This window comes from Lacerta agilis, chromosome 1 (genome assembly GCF_009819535.1).
Source record: "Lacerta agilis isolate rLacAgi1 chromosome 1, rLacAgi1.pri, whole genome shotgun sequence".
NCBI lineage: Eukaryota > Metazoa > Chordata > Lepidosauria > Squamata > Lacertidae > Lacerta > Lacerta agilis.
Window position 1 is genome coordinate 16,056,123 of NC_046312.1, and position 26,051 is coordinate 16,082,173.

Consider the following 26,051-nt stretch of genomic DNA (forward strand, 5'->3'; position numbering starts at 1 on the left):
CACCAAGACGATGAAAAAGGAACACTAGCAAATACTTCCCTTGCCTTCATCTTCCTCTTGCTTCCCTTTAAAAAAAAAAACAAACTGAAATTTAATCAGCGTTAGCAAGTTTAGAAGCCGCTTTTCACACATAAGAGTAAGTTACCATGTACAGTTAGCTATGCAGTACAGAAAGTAGTAAATGAATTTGTCAGTTTACAAAGAACCTGATGTCATGCTAGGCACAAATATGGTTCTACGGAGGCACACACAGTTGCAAGTGCTACATAGCAAAGTGTAAAAGAAAAAAAGGATTTATTTATTTTTAGGTTGAGCCCATAAACACACACTTGCCTACCAATGCTGGCTTATGTTAGTGTAAGCAGAGTTAAGACAGATGATATCACTATATTGCAAGACAGGAACAAAACTAAGGCTTGCCTTGAGATGGCCCCAAAATGAATTTAATTGGTGGGCAAGTTTCTCCAGAAACAAAAGATCCCATTCCTTATCAAACTATTGCAGAAGTGATGCTTCAAGATGGGAAACCTTGTCTTGAGCAGGTACCTTAGTCCCCATTCCCCATATTAAGAACTTAAGCCCAAGAGACTTACATTTTGGAAACAATAAAGTTTACGCTATTCTTGTTGCGTCGCTGACACATGAAAATTGTATTCCCACTTTCCATCCAGTTCGAATATAAAATCAGACACTGAGGGCAAACTGGCAGCAATATACCCATTCTGTCCTGTTGCAAGGTAGATCTTCGTTAATAATTGCAGATTCATTGCAGCAATGACGTTTCTGTACAACCAGGGTTGTGTTTATTTAAAAGCATTTATAAACCGCTTAAGGTTTTAAAAATCTCTTAAGCGGTTATACAAGCTGCTACAATTCTGCAGAAGTGTAAAACAGAAGTTGCAGCACATGGTACAGGGTTCAGATTTCAGCTTGTCGAGAAACTCATTTCTTGCCCCCAGTTCCTAGCCCTTAAAAGTTTAAAATAGAGGAATTCAATGTAGAGCTAAGCAGATGGCTCAGTCTGCCCCCCTCCTGCACATACAAGGTCCTAAAGAGTCTCCCAACGCCCTCAGCCAACATGCAGCGGGGTGGGGAGGGACTCTGCTGTGCCAGGAGAAGTCCTTGTGCAGGATGAATCCCGTCCTATTCTTGTGAGCATGGGGAGTGCCCTCAGAAGCCTCAGGAGCTACTAAAATTTCCAGTGATCAGGGGTGGGGTTTGGGTGCCCTGCAGAGTTTCTTGCCATTGTCCCTTGATTAGGTTATGCAGAATTATTGTACAACAGTAACGCATTACAGTCAGACAAAATAGGTTGTATCATTTAAATTCACATCACTGATGCAGAAGCCACCCTTTTCTCGGCTCAGAATCCAAGTTAGCTTGTTGCTGTTTTGGTACTTGGGGCAGCTATTGGACACCAAGAAGGAAAAATGACAGCAACTATACAACACAGCTCTGTTCAACAAAACTATGCAACCTGCACTATACTGCTCTATAGATTATCAAGGGTAAGAACCACCTCCCACCTCGGCCAAGGACAGGTTACTTCAGAATTCTGGTGTTTCAATTCACATGCCCGGCTCACCCCACTAATGGGTGCAGCTATCATCACCTTACCTTATCAGACCAAGGCAGCAGAGGTCTATGGGTTGTCCTGCTCCACCACTTGCTGAATGTAAAAAACAAAAGCTAAACTTCACTGTCAAAGCTGCAGTGCCCAATGGGAGGCTCCATATGACCCAGAGAGATCAAAATCTCCACAACTGCTTAAAGTTATTCAGGTTGGGGGTTTAGTGCTATGATGAAGATACACCACTTGCATTAAAAATCTAATTGAATGCAGGGGAGGGGGGTAGTTAAGGTAACTTGAGTTTTATTTAGCATCCAATTTCTGGGATGTTAAAGAACTATAATTTGTCCTGGACAACAGAAGAAAAATAGGCTGTGCTTACAGATTGTTTTCTGCCATATTCTTTCTTCAGGACCACTGTTTTATTTTTTTGCCCACTCTATTACACGGGATGTACATATCAGGTGTTGTTAAAAGGTCAGTGCCTGTACAATACATTCTACAACTGAGCACCACTTTCCTTAACTGAACAGGCAAAGAGAAAGTACACGGAACATCAGCATCTGGCAGTATTTTTCCCAAAAAAAGTGACTAAAATGGGTTTAAGTTGATTAACACTATTAAATCACATCTAATATTTGTTACTACATGATTTCATTACAGCTATACGATACAATTATACAAAATGTGTTAACATCAAAGAATACAACCAAAAAAAAATTAAGATAGCAAACAAAACCTATATAACTTTTTTTTCTCTTTACAGGAAAATACTTTTGAAGTATGCATGTAACTGCCCATTCTTTTAAAGAAAATCTACTGTAAGCAAAGTTATCAACCTCCAGAAAAAAAATCACACATAGCATTACTAAGCATATCCCCAAAAAGTGTACAATATGCACACTTGGAAAATACAAAATTAAAAAATTGTAAGCAACAGGTGAGCTTCATATTTATAACAATGTGAAAAGTCCAATTTTAGCACTGTTGTAGAAAGAACTGTCTTTGATGCAAGTCCATGAACTGTCTTGCCTCCTCCAGGTGGGGCCACGCTTTACAAAAACACCGTACTCTCGAAACCCAAATTATAGAGCAAAATCGAGCATTGCAGCAATGCACCCTTACAGTTTATTTTGCCACTTTATCAAAAACAAGTCCTTTAGGCGTGTAGGGTTCTTTTTTTGTTTGTTTTTTAAATTCTTTCCTAGAAACAATATACAAAGGGGAGGCAAATTCATTTTCAACCATTCTCCAGTAAAGTAAGATGCTTTGAGTCCAAGAGTTTTCTTCTTGCAGAGTTTCACTGGTTGTTTTTGGCCTTAGCATGTGTTAAGATGTGAGATTTCAGGTTAGTTGACTGAGCGAACTTCTTATTACAGCCATCAAAAGGGCACACATAGGGCCTGTCTCCAGTATGAATTCGCACATGTGTGCGCAAATTGAAGTCCAGTGAAAAGCGTTTGCCACAACCTTCGAACGTGCACTGTTGAATGAAAACACAGGGCATTAGGAGCATGTCTCAGGAAAACTAATATTTTTGCCTCAAATACTGTGAACATGAAACTATTATTAGTTTGCTCATGGCATGCTGACACTTCCTCGTCACAATTTCTATACAGTCTCTCATAGTAGTCACAAGACAGCGGGCAATCATTTTAAAAATGCAATACAAACATACAATATTCAGAATGAAGCTGAAACTCAAACCCATGGACTTCCATACACAGGATCATATTTGTTGCTGGTTGACTGACTGAATACAAAGAGTGATCACTAACAGTTTCCCGTCACCCTGGAAAAAGGTAACGTGGGACGCCACAGAGTTATGTCCTGGGCCATTGTTGTTCCAACGTCTTTATAAATGACTTGGGTGAAGGAATTGAGGGGGTGCTCATCGAGGTTGGACTAGATGACCCTCAGGATCCGGTCCAACTCTACAATGCATACAATCATACAAGGTATGATTCTATACCTTGTGACATGAAATTACTAGCAGTAAGTTATATCTCAAGAAAAAGCTTCACATTTCTAAAGCAGTTGAGTAGTAGTCCAGGTAACATTACATAAGCCTATAAGCACCACCTTTACTCTTTAATCCACATTTCCCCAGGAAAATACATTATACATGTACACCAATTAACTACAACGTTACATTTGAAAAATCACTGCAAATAGCAGGCTTTCCAGCCAAGAACTTAGGAATCCCATGGACATGAAGAATTCACCCCTTCCTTCCTATAAACCAGGGGTCAGCAAACTTACCATGCCTCGGGCCGGTGTCTCCAGCACCGATTGTGCAGCGGGCCGGGGGAGCGCGTGCCCATATGTGTGCACACACGCTATTTCTGGCACACTTCCGAGTTGGAGGAGCACCAGAAATAGCTTGTGTGCATGTACACAGGCCTCCTCCGACCTGGAAGTGGGCAGCTGCACCGCGCTGCGCCGCTAAGAGCATGCGGTGGCAGTGGGGGTTGCTGGGGGCCAGATAAATGAGTCCCTTGGGCCGTATCTGATCCCTGGGCCATAGTCTGGAGACTTCTGCTATAAACGCTATGGTGCAATGCCTGTGTTGTCTGAACAGTTTAGCAGGCACAAACAAGCAAAGTACTTCTTTGAAGGATAAAGACAATGATCATTTTATCCACTGAAATCCAAGTTGCGCATTCACTATCTGTGACTTGTTTCTATGCACGGCTTCATTCACAGCCCTCTTGCGAGATTTTTGCCAACGAAAGGATGAAGAACATTTGATGAAGAGGCATGAATGGCTGGCTTCAACAACATGGCAAAAGTCAATTCTTGATTGCTTTATATAAATAACAGCTATGGCAAACTACTACTACTAAGAGGTAAAAGAACAGTTCTAAGAGTTCTAAGAGTGTCAGCTTTCACAATAGGAACAGGATTGTGAACAGAATTTCTCCACTGTCTAGATTTCTGTTTATTGCTCCTATTACAAACGTTTGCATACAAGCACATTCTAAAAACCTCAAGGAGAAAAAAACACACATACAATTTGTTTATGATGTTGTCCAGTTTGTACATCTTGAGCTGGCAAACTAGACAGTGTGACTTATCAGTGAAAGACATCCCACACCTATATAACCTCTGAGGCCTGGCCTGTAGTGGGAAAATGCAGCATGTCAGGAAAGGGAGAAACAGTTCTCAATATATTGCACTCCATCTACATCAACTGCTTGCAAGTGTTCCAGTAATTAAGTCTCTGACAATGAAGTGTGCAGCCAGCAAATGAAATGCTTGGGGGGTTGTTTTTGTGTGGTGTGTATGAATGTAATTACATTTTGCTAGGCATATTTTGCCTAGCAGCTATTAAGTCTGCTGCTTGTTATAAGACCTGATCTCAAACCTCCTGCTAACTATGGAAAGATGTCATCATGAATGGCCCAAGACAGGATAGGAAAAGATCTAGTGTGAAATGCCTGTTGGGCAGTTGCTTGAATTATCTATCCTCTGTCTACACATTTAGATTCTTTCCAGCCCTCTGACTGGTGTTACCTAATTTTATCTGAGAACAGGTACCTTCGGGTTTTTTGAGCCTCAGAATGAAATCTACATGTAGCATAAATGTCTAGCAAGAGTATTTGGAGGGGGGGGGGGAGTTACCTGAAAGGGCTTCTCTCCAGTATGAACTAGCTGGTGCCGCTTTAGTTTTGAGCTCTCCACAAAGGCCTTGCCGCATTCCGCACAGACGTGTACTCGAGGCCCGTGAGTGTGCAGATGCTTCCTCATGGCAGAGTTGTCCCTGAACATCTTTGTGCAGCCCTTCGAGAGAATACAAAGAAGGTCCATCAGTGGACTGTATTACAACTAGAATTTCCAGGTGCTCTACTAAAACACATTCAGCCTCTTCACATTTTTTGCCAAGTCATTTTCAGGTATTTTAATTTTTTTAATACATGAGCTGCTTTTCCTTTTTCCTAGTTACCATGGCCCTTCTACTTCCCATCAGCAGAAACAATACAACTTCAATACAATACAAAATGTATGCAACTTTCCTCATACTAATTTTTATAAGGAACAGAGAAGTGGTCTTTATAAGCATCAACTCTGAAGTTAAAAAAGCATTTTGTTGACTATCTGGCCATCAGCAGTCATAATATTTTACTCACTTTATGAGGACAGGCTATCGTTCTTGGAGCATCATCTTCTTTGATTTTTCTTGGCTTCATTCTTGCAAAGAAAAGTACAACAGCATTGATCAGTGAAAAGAAAATATATTCTTATTTGCTTTGTATTAACAAAGTAATCTTCTGGCATAAACCATCTGTATCATATTGCAACTGTGATGGCAAAGTCTCAAACTGATTGGCAGAGCTAGTGCAATGGCATGAAATATTCCACTGTCCAGGAAACTAAACAGTTTGTAGTTCAGCTTCTGTGAGGGAGGGGAAGCTGTTACTTTGGCTGGGAAAGAAAACCTCAAAGGAACAGGGTTAGGAAGTGAGAAGAGGTGCTGGGATTGGTCCTATCTCTGCACATTTAAGGATATGGAGCCCAGAGGGTGGAGGCAAGATGGACTTTGAAACAGGAATCTGGAAACTTGAGGAATATGGCAGACAAGCCAGATAATTTATTCCAGAATAACCTAACCAGAGAGAGAACTCTGAAGAAATTTCACAGCAATTATGATAGTCTCTATGGTGAGGAAGAAAAACCACGGAGTGATGGAAGCTGGTCAAGGGTGACTAAAGGAAATGCCTGTAAGATCAAGATCCTGAGGGGGTAACCTGCTCTCACTGTGGGATGAACTGGGAGCCTTTAAACTACACAATAAAGGGCATTCTCACACTCACAATTCCTATCTCAGTGACTGAACTCTTATGCCAGAAAGATCATTTCTCAGTATCTGATAATTATGAATGAGCATAATGGAATAATGTTTTTACTAGAAAAGCAATTCTCTTACCACTTACCTTGCAAATTCAGCCAGCTGTTTAGGGTCGGAAAGATCGATGCCAGGTATTCCTCCAGGTGGTAGCTTCTTTCCTGTCATGTATTCAGAGTAGTCTGGAGGGGAGTTCTCACCAATGATCTGCTCTTCCACCACAGTCTCATGGTCAATGTCTTTTTTGTCATCTGAAATGATTAGAGCAAACTGAATTTTGATTTAACATCCTCGAAGGACACCACCGTTGGCTAGGCTTGTACCTTAGTACAACCTCCCCCACCCTTAGTGCTAGCAAACATCCCTCAAGCTATTTTCATATGCAGCGTCAAAAAGATAATAAAATGCATTGGCAAATGGTTGTTTGCTTACGGAGCCCTCCATCCCAGTTCTAAACACTAACTTTACAGAACATGCAATTATTTCCTATTTCAAATGAATACAATGCTAAATTCAATGTATGATGAGTTGCAACTATAAATATATACACTGGCAACTCTGCCAATTTCAGCTTAATTTAGCAACAGCATGATCAATAAGGTGGCAATTAACTTCCATTTGCTTTTAATAATACAGTAATTCCCTCTTAAAGTAAAGAGGAATTCGGAATTTTTAATTCTAAAGAACTGAATTCTTCAACTGCCAATTCCTTGCTAGAAAAATAATCCCCAGCCCAACAAAGACATGGAACAGCAGGCAGGGCACATATGCTACCTGAACATTTTGGGTAATCAAAATCTGTTGCCATAGCTTGTTATAAGGTGTTCAACAGTTTCTGTATTTCATTATCAATTCATTTTCTTCCTTTTTTAAACTACCAAATGCACAGCGCAAACAAAGCAATCTTAAGGGCAAAGGGAGAAGGAGAGACTGTGGCGAAGGAAGCCCCTTTGTTCTACAGGCAGGATAGAAAGGGGCAAGTGATCCCCCATCCATTTTGCCTTTAATGGCTGCTTGTCCTTTTAAAACCCTTCCCACTGCTTCCAGTGAGAGGGTGTGATGGGGGACTCCTACAGATCCACAGTTGCCACCCCCCAACCCAGCATGCCCCCTTGTTGTCCTCTCTGCTGTCCAACTTCCTTGACAGCTCAATTTGCCAAAGAGCAGCTGAGAACCAACAAGCAGTTCCAAGCATCTCCAAGGATCCCAGAAGTGCTGTGCAGGTCTGGAAATGGATGAGAACTGAATGAGCCAGGAGGATTGATCATGGAGATTGCATGGCAGGTACAGTGCTTCCTGCAGCAGTGAACAAGGTCTTGTGATCCCTGCCTGCTATTGTGAGTCTTTGAAATAACATGGTCTGTCTAAACAAGTACATGTTTGTCCCTATTGCCTGCTCATGAATGCTGGGCAGATCATCTGTATCTCAAAACTAATTTGTGCTGTGGCTGCTGTAGACACCCACTTCTTCAGGGGAAGCATCATAATCTGGCAAAAAGCCTTCACATCTTGTCAATGTGTGCATCAGGCTTTCAGTCCTGATGTCTGTTGACATGGGCGAAGGCCTGCAAAGGTGTCTGGGGAGAAGGAAAGCCTGCTAGTTAAAGCTGCCCAGCAACGCCTCTTTCATCGCAGCAATCAAAGACCAGACAAGGGCCCTAGATAAGCACTGCAAACTTTTCAAATGGTGCAGTGGGTGGTAGATCCTATTCCACCTCTTGAACCTTCCCCTCAGTACAGGAGCTGCCATGCCATCTTCTATGAGCTACCTAATCCACTTCTGTAGCCCTAGGGCCTAGGTGGACGGATCCACTATCCAGAATCAGAGGGCAGGGTAGCCCAAAGATCCGCTGGCTTACACCCATTTTGCTCTGTCCTTCTTGTCTATGAGGGTTAGCACCGACCTAGCAGATCCACCCTGCCTGACAGGGTGGTCAGGCCATCTGGGTGCTCCCCTCCATCACTACCAGTAGCAATTGATCTCCTAGAGAAGCAATTCCTTCCTCTCCTAGGGCTCTCAAAAATTGTGCAGGGAATGGATATGGGGTTGAATGCTGCCTCCTTTAAACTTAGAACACATATTTAGCCAAAAGCCCACTTCATGACCCACCCTGGCTAGGTAGGGGGGGGGTGGCGATTGCAATGAAAAGACCCATGCATCAAGATGGGCAGGACCAGAAACTACATAGTAACTCTCTCCACTCAGAGGATATAGGATGCTAATTTCAATGACCTTGCAAGTGGGAGGGCAGATCTATGCAATAATACCTGCCTCCACTGAAGAATAAATTAGCTAGTTTAAACTCCCTGTAACAAAGAATAGTGAATAGCTCTACCCCTAACACTATCCAAAAATATTTGCATGTAAGAAATGAATAAGCCATATGCTAACTTGTCAAATGTCTGCTGCAAAGGGGGAAATTCATGAATTGATCCCATTATTTTAGTTTCCACATAAGCTAACAAGGAGATGTATCGAGAATAGCCCACCCTTGAAAATTCTTCCTAGTGAAACACCTATACAGTTATTTCATTCTTTGTGAATGCCACCACTGGCTCTAAATATAATTTTCAAGTAGTAGATCCTGAAGTTTAGGCTCCAGTACTTTGACCACCTCATGAGAAGAGAAGACTCCCTAGAAAAAACCCTGATGTTGGGAAAGATGGAGGGCACAAGGAGAAGGGGACAACAGAGGATGAGATGGTTGGACAGTGTTCTCGAAGCAACTAGCATGAGTTTGGCCAAACTGCGGGAGACAGTGGAGGATAGGGGTGCCTATCCTCCTGAATATTGTCCAAATCTCAAGAATTCCTATATAACATTTTTTTTTTACACTTCTGGCATTCAAATATGATCAATGCTCTAGAAAAGTGGGTTTGAGTTTATGAATACAGATGGTAAGTCTGGTTAAAGAATGAGGATTTAAGTAACATGACAGACGACTTGAAGGAGCCATGGGAGAAAGAAGCAAAGGTAAGCAGCAGCAAATAAGCTTGCATTACACAGTAAAGACAATGAAATGAGATTGGATATAATGCTGGTCTGCATGCATGTCAGTGCTTCTGAAGTTTCCCCATAAATCTTACTTGCTCATGTCCCCAATTATGTGCTAAGGATGAATCATTGCTGTTAACTGGGAAAATCATTTTGCATTCTGTAATTTTTAAAAAAGAAAAATATATATTAAGTTGTTTTTAAGTATCCTGAATTATTGGACTTGGATGAGTTGAATACTCTCTGGTAAAGAAACCCTCAATAATCCTCAATGGATCTGAGGGTGGATGATTATACCTTCAAAGATTGGAGATTAACGAGCTGTTGTTGCTTTGTTCTTAGGTTTCACAGTGTATGGTTCTGGGACCCTAACTTGAAAGATCATCTAACCTAGCAGAAGCAAGCTGTATGCACAGTTTGAGCAATAATACCGTATTTTTCACTCCATAAGACACACCTTTTTCCTCCTAAAAAGTAAGGGGAAATGTGTCTTATGGAGCGAATGTGTGGTCCCTGGAGCCGAATTGCCCAGGGGCCCAAAGCAGATCATGATTTATTTATTTTTTACAAAGAGAGAAGGGAAGAGAGATAAGGGTCACTGGCTCCCTTTCCGGCCCCGCCCCCTTGCCCAGGCCTCTATTGTTGAATGTTCTGCAGACCAAGGCTTTTTATTTCCCCAGCCACATGTGACTGGCTGATTAGATTATCTGTCTGGAAACTGTAGAAATGGCTCCCTTTCCTTTCCTAAAGAAGCTGCACAACTATGAGCTGATCCTCAAAAAAATGGGGCTTTCCCCCCTTTCCTCCTCTAAAGACTAGGTGCGTCTTATGGAGCGAAAAGTATGGTATTTGTATATTGTCATGCAGAACAGATTACTGGTACTAGCATCGGGAATGCAAGAATTTAAGAAGAACACTGTTGGATCAGACCAAACATCCATCCAGTCCAGCATTCTGTTCACATAGTGACCACTTCCAAATTTGGAAAACCAAATGAATTATACCTGTTCTCTGTTCTGGTGAACATCTGGTTCATTTATCTTCTGTACATAATGACACCCCAAACTGGCTTGAGCAACCAAAAAATAACAGAGCAGAAAAAATCCAGTAGCACTGATGTGGATGCAGTCAAGTTTCAGAAGAATAGTAAATGGCATCAGTGGACGATTTGGGGCTTAAACGTAACATGATAGGATGCCTGTGGTCACAGGTGATATGGCTGAAGACATCATATTATGCAGATACATGCTGAATTTCTAATAACTAGGATCTAAACTTACATTTCTACTTCTGGGCATTCTGACCTAGATCTTACTGCACTGAATTCTTATTAATGAGACACGCCTGTACTGCTGAAAACTATACAATGGGGTGGGGAGAGAAACTAGGCTAAAATGCTTCTCAATGATATCTGGATTTCTATGTGGAAGTAGTGCCTAGTTCAGAAGAGCATTGAAACATCTTAGCCCCACCTACAGTCTGGAGTGACATAGATGTACTAGGCTTCTGAAAAAAGGGATGGCACACAGACTAAGAGTGGGGGACCTGTGGCCTTCTAGAAGTTGTTGGACTCTAGCTCCCATCAGTTCCAGAGAACATGGCCAATGGTCAGGGATGATGGGAGATGGAGTCCAACAGAGCATAGGGGGCCACAACCTACCCACCCCTAGTTTAGAAGATGCTATCTGACAAGGATTAGTGCAATAGCCATGCAATAGTTTTCAGCTTACTAACTCTGAGAGGGATTTTTTAATGGTTTGAGAAATAGCTTTGTGCTATAATGAGACCCTGGAATGTAACTAATTACCCAGAATGACAACAGAAGTTTAGGACTTCCCTTAATTTGAAAGCTGCAAGTTATTAAATTGCTTAAGAAGCAACTCTACTCAACCCCAAACTTAAAAATTAAATTGAGAGCAAGTACATGGTATTTGGTGTAGTAACACATTTTTTTTTTAGTAATTCAGGGTATTATGCTAGTAACTATTAGGCTTTCCACATGCATGAAAAGGGGGGGAAGAGAACTCCTGAGAACTGTTCTTGACCTCCACTGTCACAAGTTCAGATAAGGCACAACATAAATGCAATTATGCAGCAAGTTGAACTGGTTACCAAGACTTGGTTTCCATACCATAAAACACAGGATATGTAAAAAGATGCATTCAAGATTTCAGAAGACGGCACCTGAGAAGTTTATGAAGTTTAACCAGTTCAACTATTTGAACATCTGAAAGGGAGTGGCATTTAATGTAACTGAACACATCCTCCTCAAATCCTACCCTATTCAATAACATTCAAATTCAGAACTGGCAGAATTGTTCCTACAACAATTATTTTTGCAGGAGGGCATTAAATACCACCTAAACTAGGCTATAGGAAGATTCTGGGTTGTTGTTCAGTCGTGTCCGACTCTTCGTGACCCCATGGACCAGAGCACGCCAGGCACGCCTATCCTTCACTGCCTCTCGCAGTTTGGCCAAACTCATGTTAGTAGCTTCGAGAACACTGTCCAACCATCTCATCTCATCCTCTGTCGTCCCCTTCTCCTTGTGCCCTCCATCTTTCCCAACATCAGGGTCTTTTCTAGGGAGGCTTCTCTTCTCATGAGGTGGCCAAAGTACTGGAGCCTCAACTTCAGGATCTGCCCTTCCAGTGAGCACTCAGGGCTGATTTCTTTAAGAATGGATAGGTTTGATCTTCTTGCAGTCCATGGGACTCTCAAGAGTCTCCTCCAGCACCATAATTCCCAAACCTGAGGGATGCATAGCACTCCTGTTCAGAACTTGGGAGAATCCAAAAGAGGAGCATAATAGCACAAAGACAATATAATACTAGGTAAAGAGGCGGCTGAGTAGACAGCATAAAAAAATGATGTCGAGACTTTTGTGTTTGATCATCATACTATAGTATTTCAGATACATCCCACTGTTAAGAGTGCAAGGCAGAATTCAATTATGCTACTTCTGTTAAGCACACCTTGAACTAGTGGTCTGCAAAGTGGCCCCTAAAAGGAGCAAGCACAACATTGTGATCAAACAGGGCAGGTACGCAATTAAATTATATAAGCAGGCTGATGGACTTCGAGAGCTATCAAGGCTTCAGAGCACCACAGGAAATAATGGGTGTATATACATATTACATTTCAGCAGAGAAGGCTATTGCATTATTTATACAAGGTCAAAACAAGCCTGGATTAATGCACTGATTTTGATTTAGAAACAGAGAGAATTGAGCCCATAACTAACAGAGTTCATTTAACCCACCAACATCAGTAGCTCCAGACACCTTACTAGATGCCTGAAAATCCACAGCTCAATGCAGGTAATTGATCTTAGACTTTTGGAAACCTCTGGCAATAGCTTCTGCATCGTAAAATATTTGGTAAAGCTGCTTAACACAAGCACAAAGCATATAGGGCTACAATCTGCACATACTAACTAGAAAGTAAGCTCCATTTATATCAGTAGTACTTGCTTCTAAGAAAGCATGGGTATGTCACTTCAGAAATTCTCCATTTAACATATTATGAAATCAGTGAATCACTTACAAAACTCAATTACTTGAAAATTTATCAGTGTGGTCAATAAAGTGATATGGCTATGAAAAAATCATTTTAGATTGTCACAGCATGCCACTTGCTCAGTTTCTCTGAAGTACCAGAGGACAAGATAACCAAGAGTAAGGGGGGCAGGTGGGGGGGGGGATTCACTGGAAACTTTAAACACACTGAATAAAATCTGTTCTGGGATAGTTTTTGGACAGCACACAGGATCAAGCTATGATGTTGCACTTAATCCAATGGGACTTAGTTCTAAATTACGGTAAGTGATTGTGCTTAGTAGTTTGGATTTACAGCAGGCATGTCCAAAGTCCATTTTGGGGGCCTAACCCGGCCCCTGTGGCAGTTTATTTCCTGGGGTAAAATCCTAAAAAAACCTCAACAACTTCAATCCTAAAAAAGCTCAACAAATTTGGTCGGCCCTTACAGCCCTTCACTTCATCAAATCTGGCCCTCTTTGAAAATAGTTTGGACACCACTGATTTACAGAAAGCACACCAAACACACCTGTCACTGGTCTCTAAGCAATGTAATGATATATTTACTCAATGAAAAAATATCACGTACAGTAATAGTACAGCACAAATGTTATGTAGACTGTATAGTCATAGATTTTGGATTGTGCTCCTGGCTGGCAGTGTTTATTTTATTAATGATTAAAACAATTACTCTGTCCTGGGGGTTATGTTGTGCTGCTATTATTAATATACAAAGTTGCCTTTTTAACACCAGGGCTTTCTAAAACTATGTATTACCAAAGCAGTAATAAGCTAGAAACTCAAGTTAATTCAGCAAATATTTATGTTTCTTTCACTTAACACACTGAAATGTGCATGAATTGTGTTCTAATCAGCCAAGCAGGCATATATTGTACAACACTAGGAGCAAAATTCATACGCATTTTTATGTTTCTGTAGGCGATACTTCAAGGGATCTACTTGAGTATGACCTGGGATAGCTCACTCAGTAGAGCATGAGACTCTTGGGTGACACATTCCTGCAATGCAGGGGGTTGGTCTAGATGACCCTCACAGTCCCTTCCAACTCTGCAATTCTATAGATTAGGACACTTAAAGGATTAATGGTAGTAGGTTCTCCATTCATTAACACTCTATTTAACTTGAAGAAACCATTTGAGAACTCTAAAACCCTTAAGTTGCTTACCCTTTACTATTAACCCATATATACAGGCAGGAACCACAAGCACTGTTTACTGCTGAGGTCAATTCCCTTGAAACAACATATCCTGGATCTGGAGGCAGGCAGTGTCAATTTCACACACCTGCTGTGTAATAAGAAGAGGTGGCAGCACCTCTTAAGTCAAAAGGCACTCTCTCAGCGTGTCTTCTGCCAGAGATCCAGCTTCCAGGGTCGGAGAAGATCCACCTCCTTCCTCCAGAGCTGATGTCAGTGATCGAGGCGCCTAATTTTAGGCCTCCCTCAGACCCCTCAAGTTATTAAAAACCCCACTAGGTGTCAGCTAACCAGACTTTTAAGCACACTCACGAGTATAGGAACCGTGAAAATAGGCTCAGTTTGGGAAACGTGTTTCATGTAAAGGGTCTCAGTTCTGGTGTTGAAAGGAGGCGGCAACCAGGGCGCTTACCCGACTTACTGACAGCAAAACTGAAAGCCGCGCTTCCTGAACAGACCTCAAGTTGTCGGAATTTATTCGGGGGGTTTTATGGGGAGGAGAGGGAGACATAGCCAAAATCCCAGGAGGAAGGAGACAAATGAGGAGGAACCAGTCAGGGAAGCGCTACGAAGTCGAGGTCGCTGGTTGGGGAAAGGAAACGGACATGAGGCGGGGCGCAAGAAGGGAAGGGAAGGAAACGGCTTATCTGTTTGCTTGTGGGGGAAGGAAAGAAGGTTGAAAAGACGGCGAAGGGAAAAGAACAGCGAGGAGGCTGAGGGGGAAAGGGAACGTTTAAAGGTCGCCCCGAGTCTGTCACGGGGTAGAGAAAGAAAGCAAGGAGGATACACGGCGAGGAGGCAACGGGGGGAAAGGGACGGAAACGAGGCAGTTCGAGGAGAGGGGGAGAGGCTGGCGGAGGGGAGGGAAAGGGCTGCCGAGCTCGGCCCGCGCCGCCGCGTGCCTGCCCCGCCTCCCTTCTCCTCCCTCCCTCCCCCTACTGCAGAAACTACGCCATTGCGGCCTAGTCCAGGAGTCACTAAGAGAACGAGAAGAGATGAATGGGGGGAGGGGAAGGAAGGAGAGCGCGCGCGCGGACAAGCAGGCAGGCAGGCAGGCAGGCGCGCCGCCTCCCCTCCCCTCCTCTCTCTCTCTTCCTCCCGGCCGCCATCTTGGCGTGGCCGCCATCTTTCTTTCCCTTTTCCCCCCCGCCGGAGGGAGCCGGGCAATCAGGCAGAGGCAAGCGCAGACCCCGCCATCTTTTCGGGGGAAGCCGCCATACTTGCCCTGGCGAGATGAACATGGCGGCGCCCATCACACACATCCAAACATGGCCTCCCTTCAAAACAAAACGGGGGGAAAGTGCCCGCCGGGCCCGGATAAGGGCTCCCCGGACCCTGGGGGCCTCCCCGCGCAACGTGCCGAGCCCCGCCCGGCCGCTCCACTTACCCGAGGCCCACATGGTGACCGAGAACTCCCCCTCCAGGGTCTTGATCTGCACCTGCTTCTGCTCCCATTTCCTGCCGCCGCCGCCGCCCCCTTCGGCCGCGCCGCCTCCACCGCCGCCTCCCCCCGCCAGGTAACTCTTCTTGCTGCTCTTCTTCCCGCTGCCGCCGCCGCCACCTTTCTTCACCCGGCCGCCGCCCGAAGAGGAGCCTCCCCCTCCCGAGCCGCCTTTGCTCCCCGCGGCCGCTACGGTGACCAGAGTCTGCTCGATGTACTCGTCCTCTCCGGCCGGTGCCGGCACAGGGATGAGGATCTGGTCCTCGAAGCCGTCGTCTGCCCGCAAGCCGTCCGAGTCGTCTCCGCCGACCACCTCCTCGCGCGTCTGCACCAGGATCACCTCCTGGTGGTGCGGGTGGTGGTGCAGGTGGAGCTGGCCGCCTCCGGCGCCCACGCCGCCTCCGCTGGGGTCGCCGTCGGTGACGAGCGGCTGCAGGGCGATCATGGGCGGGTGGTGGTGATGGTGGTGGTGGTGGTGCCGGCGGTGGGGCGGGTGGTGAGGGCCGCAGTCCTCGCAGCACTCGTCGTCGTCGTCGTCGTCCTCTTCCTCCTCGCCGCCCACCACGGTGGTCTCGATGGTCTCCACCGGGATGGTCTCCACCTCGATCTCGTGCAGCTCCACGATCTCGGCCGGCATCTCCGAGCCGTCCGTGGCGATGTACAAGGTGTCTCCCGAGGCCATGGCGGCGGGCGCAGCGGCGGCGGCCCCGAGCCTAGCGACGGGCCTCGGCTCCGCTCGTCCGCCCGACGCCGGCGGGGCTCAGGCTCCTCTCGCTTGCCTTCCTTCTCCCTCTCCTCCTCCTCCTCCGCGGCCGCCTCCTCCCCCTTCCACACAAACACCAGCTCCTCGCTGGGAGGGAGGGAGGAGGGTGGGAAGCAAGCAGGCAGCAGCCTCCGCCGCCGCCGCCAAATCCCGCCCGCGCCGCCTCGCGAGACTTCCGCCGCTGCGAGAGACAGGCGCCCCGAGCCTCCCTCGCCCGCCATCCAGGCCCGAGGGAGGCCGCGGCTGCCGACGGGACACGCCCCCCTTTCGCGGCCGGGGGGCCAATCGCCGGGCGAAGCTCGACCTCAGGGCTCCGCCCACGACGCAAACCACGCCTCACCCACCAACGGCCTCACCCACCGCTTCCCCCTTTCTCTGCGCTCAGCCTATCGCGAAGGAGCTCGGCCGCGGAGCCACGCCCACCCGCTCCTCCTCCACCACCATCTCCCTCTTGGGTTCCAGTCAGCTTGCCGTTGGCTTCTGACGAAGCTTCTCTCGGGTGGGTCGACCGTTGCTTTTTGCGGCCCCGCCCACTTCTCTGCAGAGAGCTGCTCGCGACGGTCATTGGCTGGTTCCGGTTTGCTGGGCAGGTTGGCGTGGCGGCGGCGGCGGCAGCAACTTCGGCGCCGCTCGTTTTTCTGAGGGGTCGGGGGGGGGGTCGGTTCCCTCAGAGAGTCCTTGGCGGGTGGGAACGTGTCGCCATCCCGGGGACAGTTTTGAAAAGAGGGACGGGAGGGTGGGGAGACTTAAACTGCCTCCTGCCCTCTCCATCGGGCTGGGGATTTTCCCCACCTTGGAGGAAAAGAGCAAAATGCCGCCTCGCCGTGGCTTCCCTTTCGCCGCTTCGCTTTGCTAATCCGAATCTCGTTTTCGCCGAATCCTGCCGCGCAGCCTCCCTTAAGGGCCGTCCAAAAAGGAACGGAAGATGCAGAGCTCTTCCTCACCAGGCAGGAGATGCGGAGGCTCCGTTGCTTCCCCAAACCGCCAGCAGCTGAAACGACACCGCACCTCTCTCCGGGAGACTCCAGATTTGGCTCGCCGCTATCGCTCCGTTTTGGGAAGCGAACTGGTTCCCGTTCTTGCAATTGGATGCTCGCCGCATCGCCTGAAGAGACGTCGCTGCCTTTATTTTCCCTTTGGCAACTGAGCTGCCGCTGCCCCACAGGCATTTCTGGAGAGGTGCCTCTTATCGAACATTTTACAGCTCAGGGCAACGTGCCTCGCGATCCTATGCAAACTGGGGACGCCCGTGAAGGACGAATGCATATGATATTCGGAGGCTGGTTTCGGTGATGCTTGTAAATCTGCTCCAGTAAATTGTGCTTAAGAGTGTAACCTCTTCTTCCTATTGCTTTTCTTTTCTGCGTCTTGGCTTTTTTGATTCAGCACCTGAGGAAATGGACTGCGTAGTTTTCATTGATTTGTAAACTGCTCTGGGAAGCTTTTCTGGTTGAAGGGTAAGGTGTAAATGCTTTGAATAAATAAACAAACTTTGCATTCAAGAATGGGTGCAGAAATGGTTGCTTTCCGTTCTCCACTTGTGTTTATTTGGATTACAATATTAATGGTTATGTTAGCTTGAATTCAATTAATGTGTGCTGTTGTGTAAAATGTAATAGTTTATAATTTAAGATCCTCCAGCTGTTGCTGGACTCTACTCCCATCACCCCTGATCTTGCTGGCTGGCTCTGATGGGAGTTGGAAGTCCTATATTTTGAGGTTTTATATTACTGCTTTAGAATATTTAACCATTTCCCCCCTATGAGATCCAGAGTAATGTTTCATAACATTTAAAACATTTCAGGGACACTACTTAGTGTACCTTGTAGAAATCTCAGTGAATGTGGGGGACTTTCTTTTAAAATACTTTATTTTCTTGTTTAAAATTGCACACATATAACTCATGGAACTTTTATGTGAAACAAGCATACTTTTCAAATGTGTCTTTCAATCTTCCTTCCGAATTATAAATGAACTATATCAGGGTGAGGATGATTTAAATTAGGAAAATATTTTTGTGGAGACTGAGTGTTGTGCATTCACATCAGTTAACTTAGATATGGAGAAGTGAGAATTGTCCTGCCATCACAGCTTACTTTTAGCTTGTGCTAGTTGAGAAATGAAGGTGAGCTTATACATGCAGGAGCGTGCCACGGTCAGACTGGCAACAAACTAAATGTACAGTTAATGATGGCTAATGGATTTCAATAAATAGCCATAGGGAGTGCCACTGATGCTAGGATAGTGTTCAGGGCAGGCTTAGAGTGGATAGCACTGAATGCAGAGTGACCAAATTGACTAAATGTCATTGGATTATTGGAGAAAATGTGCTATGCTTTAGTGATAGACAACATAAGTTAGTCTATCCTTGTCCAGATGGGGCACAGTTGGGACACCATCCAAAGCTGATGGAAGGCACTCTGCTGCACTGAGGCCATCTGAGTCTCAAGCAACAGCAAGGATCCAGAAGTACCCTGTAGCTGTGTACCCACTCCTTGACAAGGAGCAGGCAGCCTGCCATCCACCTGGACTAGGAAACTACCCACTAAAAGAGATGCAAAACATGAAGGCTGTAAAACATCACAGTAGGCAGAAGAAGAAGAGCTGGTGCTGAGACAATATAGTTCTTCTGCTGGGTAGGTGTATAAAGTATGAGGAAAGGTGATGTTGTGAAAGACAATAGGTAAAGGGACCCCTGACCGTTAGGTCCAGTCGCAGACGACTCTGGGGTTGCGGTGCTCACCTCGCTTTACTGGCCGAGGGAGCCGGCGTACAGCTTCTGGGTCATGTGGCCAGCATGACTAAGCCACTTCTGGCAAACCAGAGTAGCGCACGGAAACACTGTTTACCTTCCCACCAGAGGGGTACCTATTTATCTATTTGCACTTTGACGTGCTTTTGAACTGCTAGGTTGGCAGGAGCAGGGACCGAGCAATGGGAGCTCACCCCGAACTGCTGACCTTCTAATTGGCAAGCCCTAGGCTCTGTGGTTTAACCCACAGTGCCACCCGCATCCCTGTGAAAGACAATAGACATTGTTAATAAGGCACGACTTCCACTCTCAGCTTCCTTTGCCATTCTTTGTATTCTCCTGTAGCAATCCTTTGACTTCGTTAGGCGGGTTAAAGAAACAACCATTTGAAAATCACAGCAGATTTTGATCTCTCCAAAGCATTCATCGAAAGAAATATCAGTGCAAAGTGAAGGGCAGTATCAAGCTTTGGGGTGTCTCAGAGCAGAATCAGGATTCAGGGAATTCCTGGAGTCTGACAGGTGGTTTGTAAGAGCCCTCCTGGATCAGACCAAAGGCCCATTTCATTCAGCATCTTGTGCAATCTGACCAATCAACTGCCTATCAGAAACTCACAAGCAGGCTATGAAGGTGGTGGACTGTTTCATTGGAGGTGTTTAAACATGTTGGATGGCCATCAGTCAGAGATTCTTTGGCTGTGATTCCTGCTTGCAGGGGGTTGGACTTGATGACCCTTGGGGTCCTTTCCAGCTGTACATTTCAATGACTATATGAATGCAACAGCATTCTCCCCATTTGTGATTCCCAGCAACTGATACTCAGAAGAAACCCTGCAGAGTTACCATTATGGCCAATATCTACTGATAGACTTATCCCACAAAATATTAACCAGTATACTACGATATACGTTCTGATCATTCCTGTACTAAGATACATAGGTCCCAGGGTATTTAATGTTAACAACTTTGAATTGTCCCTGGAATTTGACAGCCACGTTGCCAGAGCACAGATGGAGTAAGTGATTGGACCAGGAGTCTGTGCCTAGAGAAGAAGGTTAGGAACTTATCCACACACGATCCTGAAACTGTGTTTGGGACAAGAACATTTCTCCTTCCTTCCAAACTAGGCTGCAAACTAGAAACATTGTTGGTAGAACCCCTTGAATAGATGGGGAACATCCTCCAGATACAACTATGCTGATAATAGCTATGTTTTTCAGTGTGTATTTTATTCTGCATGTAAGTTGCCTAGATACTATTTTTGTATTAAGTGACAAATAATAGCCATGGTATGGGGGTGTACTGGGTAGCAGAACTGAGTTGGAAAGGGGGAGAAGGTATGTCCCTGTTTCATCTCATTACCAGTGCACAGCATCCAGAATAACATTTCCTTACGCAGGTGGCGCTGTGGTCTAAACCACAGAGCCTAGGGCTTGCTGATCAGAAGGTCAGCAGTTTGAATCCTCGTGACGTGGTGCACTCCTGTTGCTCGGTCCCTGCTCCTGCCAACCTAGCAGATCAAAAGCACGTCAAAGTGCAAGTAGATAAATAGGTACTGCTCCGGCAGGAATGTAAACGGCATTTCCGTGTGCTGCTCTGGTTCACCAGAAGCGGCTTAGTCATGCTGGCCACATGACCTGGAAGTTGTACGCCGGCTCCCTCAGAGTCGTTTGCAACTGGACCTAATGGCAAGAGGTCTCTTTACTTACTGCACAGAATCTGTGGAATTATGTCGAAGGCATGTTGGCTGCATGGCAACTGCCTCTCTTAGATTTCTTTCTTTCATTTTTTAAAATGCTTTATTGAAATTAAAAAGAAATAACAAACAAAAGGGTTATCCAGAAGAAAGAAAATAAAATGGTAATATTTGTTATATCATATCACAATACATGCTTTTTGGGTTTCTAACGACTTCCCGCCACCCCATCATCCATCTACCACTTAGTCTCTCTAGCGCACTACTTATTTTTGTTTTCTTTTGTTAATTTTCATCAATATTCTCTTATAATTACCATATCCATCATACCACAGAAGTCATTCAAGGCCTGCCACTGATGTCATGTTATTACAGTAATCCTTAAGATATTTTTATACATGTCCCATTTCCTAATAAATGTTTGATCAGTATGACCTCTCAGTTTTTCTGTCATTTTTGCCAACTCGGCATATTCCAACAGTTTACTTTTCCACTCCAGCTTTGTTGGAATTTTCTCCCCTTTCCAATTCGTAGTGAATAATATTCTTGCAGGCTGCAGCTACCATGGCATACAAGAATATTTCTCTCGCATTTTGGGGTATGTCTGGGCTTAGTATCCCCAGGGGGAAAACTTCCAGGGTTTTTTTTTAATGAAGGATACCTTAATCATTCTTTTGAGCTCATTATAAATTACATCCCAAAATTCCTTTATTTTCTTACAGATCCACCACATTGAGCCTTCCGCTTCCCCACATCTCCAGCATTTACTTGAAATGTTCTAATACATTTTAGATAATTTTAGTGGTGTTAAGTACCGGTACCAACAGAATTGTATCTTCATAAAATTTTCTTTCAAGTTGTAGCATGCTGTAAACTTCATATTAACCTTCCATAGATTTTCCCAGGCATTCATTGGGATACTATAGCCAAAATCTTGAGCCCACTTGACCATTACAAATTTTACCTCCTTGACTGAGAAGTCAAGGAGGAGTCGGTACATTTTGGAAAGAGTTTTCACTTTATAGTTGATCAGTTCTTTTTCCAATCTGGAGTTTAAATACCTCGTGAAGTTGGTGATACTGTAACCAACCTGGCAGGTGTTCCCTAATTTCTTAGAAGTTTTTTAGTTTCAGCTGATTTCCTTCCTCTTTTAATAATACTTTGTATATTGGCCAATTCCCTTTCATATTTTTTTTTCTTCACTGCTAGTGCTGCTCTTAGATTTCAGGGAATAATAGATCCAAAAAGACTAAAGCCTTCCTTGGAATTGTATCCTGTACTTCTGACTGTGTGTATGCAAAAGCGTAGGAAATGTCTGTGTTGGATAGCCTGTCGTAAGCCATGGCTGCTGTAGTGGGCGCTCTTACCCATGTAATCTTGAAAATCATACATTTTATTTGAGAAGGTTGTTAATTCATAATCGGAGCTCAGAGTGTGCGATAGCTTTTGCGTACACACCTGCCAAGCGGTTCAGCAGATTGAAAATGAAATGGAATTAGGTTTCCTCCTACAGTTTCTGCTGAATTGCATTTATTTCAACAAGGTAGGCTTGCCATATTTCAAAAAGTGAAAATCCCGACACAAAAGTTGTTGAGCTTTTCCCAGACATTTCTGCGAATTCCACTGTTTGCGATGGCCAAATCCCGGCTATGTCCAGGAAATTCCAGACGTATGGCAACCCTACAATATAACCCACCATGGTTATCTTTTCAGAGCAGGGGCAGCCAATGGGAGGCCCTTCAGATACTACTGGACACCCCCCCCCCAATCCTGTGCCACTGAGGCTGTTGAGAGTTGGAGTCCAACAACTTAAAGAGGCCTGCAGGATCCCCACCCCCTTCCTTCTCTCAGAGTTATGACAGAGTAGCACCCACCTGGGTACCCTCTGGTCCAGGGGTCAGCAAACTTTTGCAGCAGGGGGCCGGTCCACTGTCCCTCAGACCTTGGGGGGGGGCGGACTATATTTTTTTGGGGGGGAATGAATTCCTATGCCCCACAACTAACCCAGAGGTGCATTTTACATAAAAGGACACATTCTACTCATGTAAAAACATGCTGATTCATGGGCCGGATTTAGAAGGTGATTGGGCTGGATCTGGCTCCCGGGCCTTAGTTTGCCTACCCATCAGAGCTGTCAACCTTCCTTTTTTTGCAATGGGAAACGGCGCTGGAATAAGGGAATTTCCTGCAAAAAAAGGGAAAGTTGACAGCTATGCTACCCATGCGTCTGGTCCCTTCTGCAAGGAAGTGGTGCTGGAGATCAATGTTTGGCTCCTGCTCCTGTGAATGAATGAACCAATCAGTTGCCTCAAGGTTCAGTTTCAACACACTTTATAACATCTGAATCAGGGGAAGAGAATCTTCTGAAGCCCAAGGGTGGGTGGGGCCTGAGGCCCATGTGAGTGAAGCAGTTGGTGCAAAGCTTCCCTTTGTACCGAAGGCCAGTTTCTACACACACCTCTCTCTATCTGCCATGTGGACAAGCAAGAGTCCAAGGAGACATTGCAGACAGGCAAGGACCCTCAAGGAGAGCATGGCTGGTGAGGGGCATGGATTGGGGAAAGGGGGTGTGGTCTGGGGATGGTTCTGGGGGCCAGATAGCAAGGGCTGGAGGCCACGGTTGGCTCCCAGTTCTGAGGGCCCCTAGCCTTGATCTGAATGAAATGTGAAGTGCTGTGTCGGCACAATGACAATGAAACAGCAGTATCATTACGGTTGAGGATGTTTAGCCTGGAAAAGAGGAGAGTCAGAGGAGATACGACAGCCATCTTCCAATATCTCAAAGGCTGTCCCATGGAGGATGGAGCAAACTTGTTTTCTGCTGCTGTAGAGGGTAGGACCCAAACTAATGTATTCAAGTTACATGAAAGGAGATTCCGTCTAAACATTAGGAAGAACTTTCTGACAGTAAGAGCTATTCAACAGTGGAACCTCGGGAAGTGGTGGACTCTCATTCCTTTGAGGTCTTTAAGCAGAGGTTGGCTGGCCATCTGTCATGGATGCTTTAGCTGAGATTCCAGCATTGCAGGGGGGGCTGGACTAGAAGACTCCTGGGGTCCCTTCCAACTATACAATTCTGTGATTCTTTGATCCACAGGAATCTGCCTTCCCTGTGGCAGCTGGGGCTCATAAGACATAGGACATGTTTGCGTATGGTAGGCAGAATACGAGCCAAGGGCAGGTGGAGTCAGCACAAATCGCAATACTAGCCCCATTTGTAGGAATGTTCAGGGATACAGGAGATGATGCATTGTTTAAGATATCCTATTCCAACTTGTGTTTACAAGTTCAATAATATCAGCAGAGTTTACATTCCCCTTTTAAACACACACAGCGGATGCTTGCTCAGGTTTGCTAATATAATATTAGCAATATATTATTATTTTAGCAATATAATAATACTGTCCTGGTATTTCCCCCTTAAAAGATAAGACACAACACAGTCTTCTATAAAAGTATAAAAAGTTTACTTACAGACATCCTGTCCACAATAGGAACCCAGAAGGCAGACTTTAGCTTAGAAAAAGTTACATGCACTTGGATACTATCCCGTAGGGGAGATAGTTCATTCTCTCTTGGCTGGAAGCCAAGAGAGCATCTTTGCTAAGAAGATGTTGCTTCCTTGAGAGCGAAGTCAAAAAGAGGAAGATGGCATCTGGCCCTTTTGCTTTTGTTACCTGAACACAGGTGAGGCCACACCCACCTCCAGTCACATGTAGAGGAAGTCCGTCCCAGCCCAGGTGTAGTGTCGGACCAAAATCCTTGGTTCGGGAGCAAGGATTTCTGGGAAAAACAGAATCATGGGTGTTGTGCTATGCATGGGAAACTGACCTAAAGGTGCCCTGCTTGGGAGTGTAAAAGGGTTGCCTTTAAAGAATTTTACAACCAGGAGATGGCTGGGGGTGTGAAGGTTCCAGCTACAAGAGACATCCTGGCTCCTGATAAGAACTAGGATGGGGCCAGCTGGTGTTTTATCAAGTGGATGAGAAATTAGGGAGGTAACGGCTCAGAGACTTGCAGCTGCCTCTCATCCTTGACAGGTGAGAATAATGACCCAGGAGTAGTGATTGGCTAACGGGATTAAGAACTGGGTCTTCTATAGGATAATGAATGGGGGAGCCCACGTGGGGAAATGTCTTATCAACCCTGGGCTTTGAAATGCAAGGGGCTGCTGAGGAGCTGGAGGGCTTTGGACATCTGACTCAGCCAGCCACGGCTTGGAGGAACATCTGAGGATGGGAGCCTAACGAGAACTTTGAAGGCGGCTTTTGTTTAGCCGGCCTGAGGACTTTGCCACCCCTTTTGAATGCAAATGCAGTTAAGTATCAGTCCTTGCCTTAGGGAGAGGGAATAAGAGAGAAAGTCTCTAGACTAGTCTAGCAAGTATGTTCTTATTTTCATGCATGTACCTGTGTTCTGGAGAATTATGCCTTTTGTGTTTTAGTAACTTTTGAATAAAACAGTTAAAAGAACTTTTGTTCTGGTTTTCTGTTCACCCCGGGGGTTTGCTTGGCTAATTCCAGGTCTACTGCTTGGTCATACTACTGTTAAGGGTTAATCATCTGTGGCTCTGTTTGAGCTGGGAAGGCTGTGTGCTGGAACACCGGGAAACGGCCCTCGCGTTTTGCCCGAGGCTCCAGCCAGATTTCCAAACTTCAGAGTGTGGTGGCAGCGAAAGAGACCTGTCTCTACTCTGCCGGAGGGTTGAGTAGAGGCAAAAGAGAGAGGTTTTGCGCTCCCTGGACGCCGGTAGCTGGAAAAGCTGGGAGGCAAGGGGGGGCGCAGATCCTACACCAGGAGAAACAGGAAGTTCCAACTGGATGGACCAGACATCCCCTTCTATGTCCACTCTAGGGATGTTGTACTTGACTGCTCTTGTGTTTCACATTCCACACCATTTACCTGAGAGTATGGCCCAGTGAACATAAGAACCCCCTGAAAACGTTTAGGAAAAGAGTGCTTTTATCTTCAACAACCTGTCACAATCCAACATGACTCAGAAGGCAAGTGTCTCACAACATTTTAGTCCTGGTTACAGGTAGGTAGCCGTGTGGGTCTGCTGTAGTCAAAACAAAATAAAAAATTAAAAAATTCCTTCCAGTAGCAGCTTAGAGACCAACTAAATTTGTTCTTGGTAAGAGTTTTCGTGTGCATGCACACTTCTTCAGATAATATTTCATTTTAGTCCTGATAATTTATGTTCCTTGAGTGATTCTTATACATGTAGAGAACTAAC

The 26,051-nt window shown here is 45.2% G+C and overlaps 1 protein-coding gene across 2 annotated transcripts; it reads right to left on the reverse strand.

Annotated features, from left to right (window-relative positions):
- Positions 1-1,856: 1,856 nt before the first annotated feature.
- Positions 1,857-16,398, reverse strand: YY1 (YY1 transcription factor). 2 transcript variants are annotated; one of them, XM_033139797.1, is made up of 5 exons: positions 15,552-16,398; positions 6,505-6,655; positions 5,701-5,761; positions 5,195-5,353; positions 1,857-3,053 (listed from the first exon to the last, which is right to left on the reverse strand). In XM_033139797.1, exons 1-5 carry the CDS (start codon positions 16,285-16,287, stop codon positions 2,871-2,873), a joined length of 1,290 nt encoding a protein of 429 aa, XP_032995688.1. In that variant the 5' UTR covers positions 16,288-16,398; the 3' UTR covers positions 1,857-2,870. The 2 variants fall into 2 exon arrangements, with proteins under 2 accessions (XP_032995688.1, XP_032995680.1); XM_033139789.1 differs by having other exon boundaries at positions 6,505-6,667.
- Positions 16,399-26,051: the final 9,653 nt, after the last annotated feature.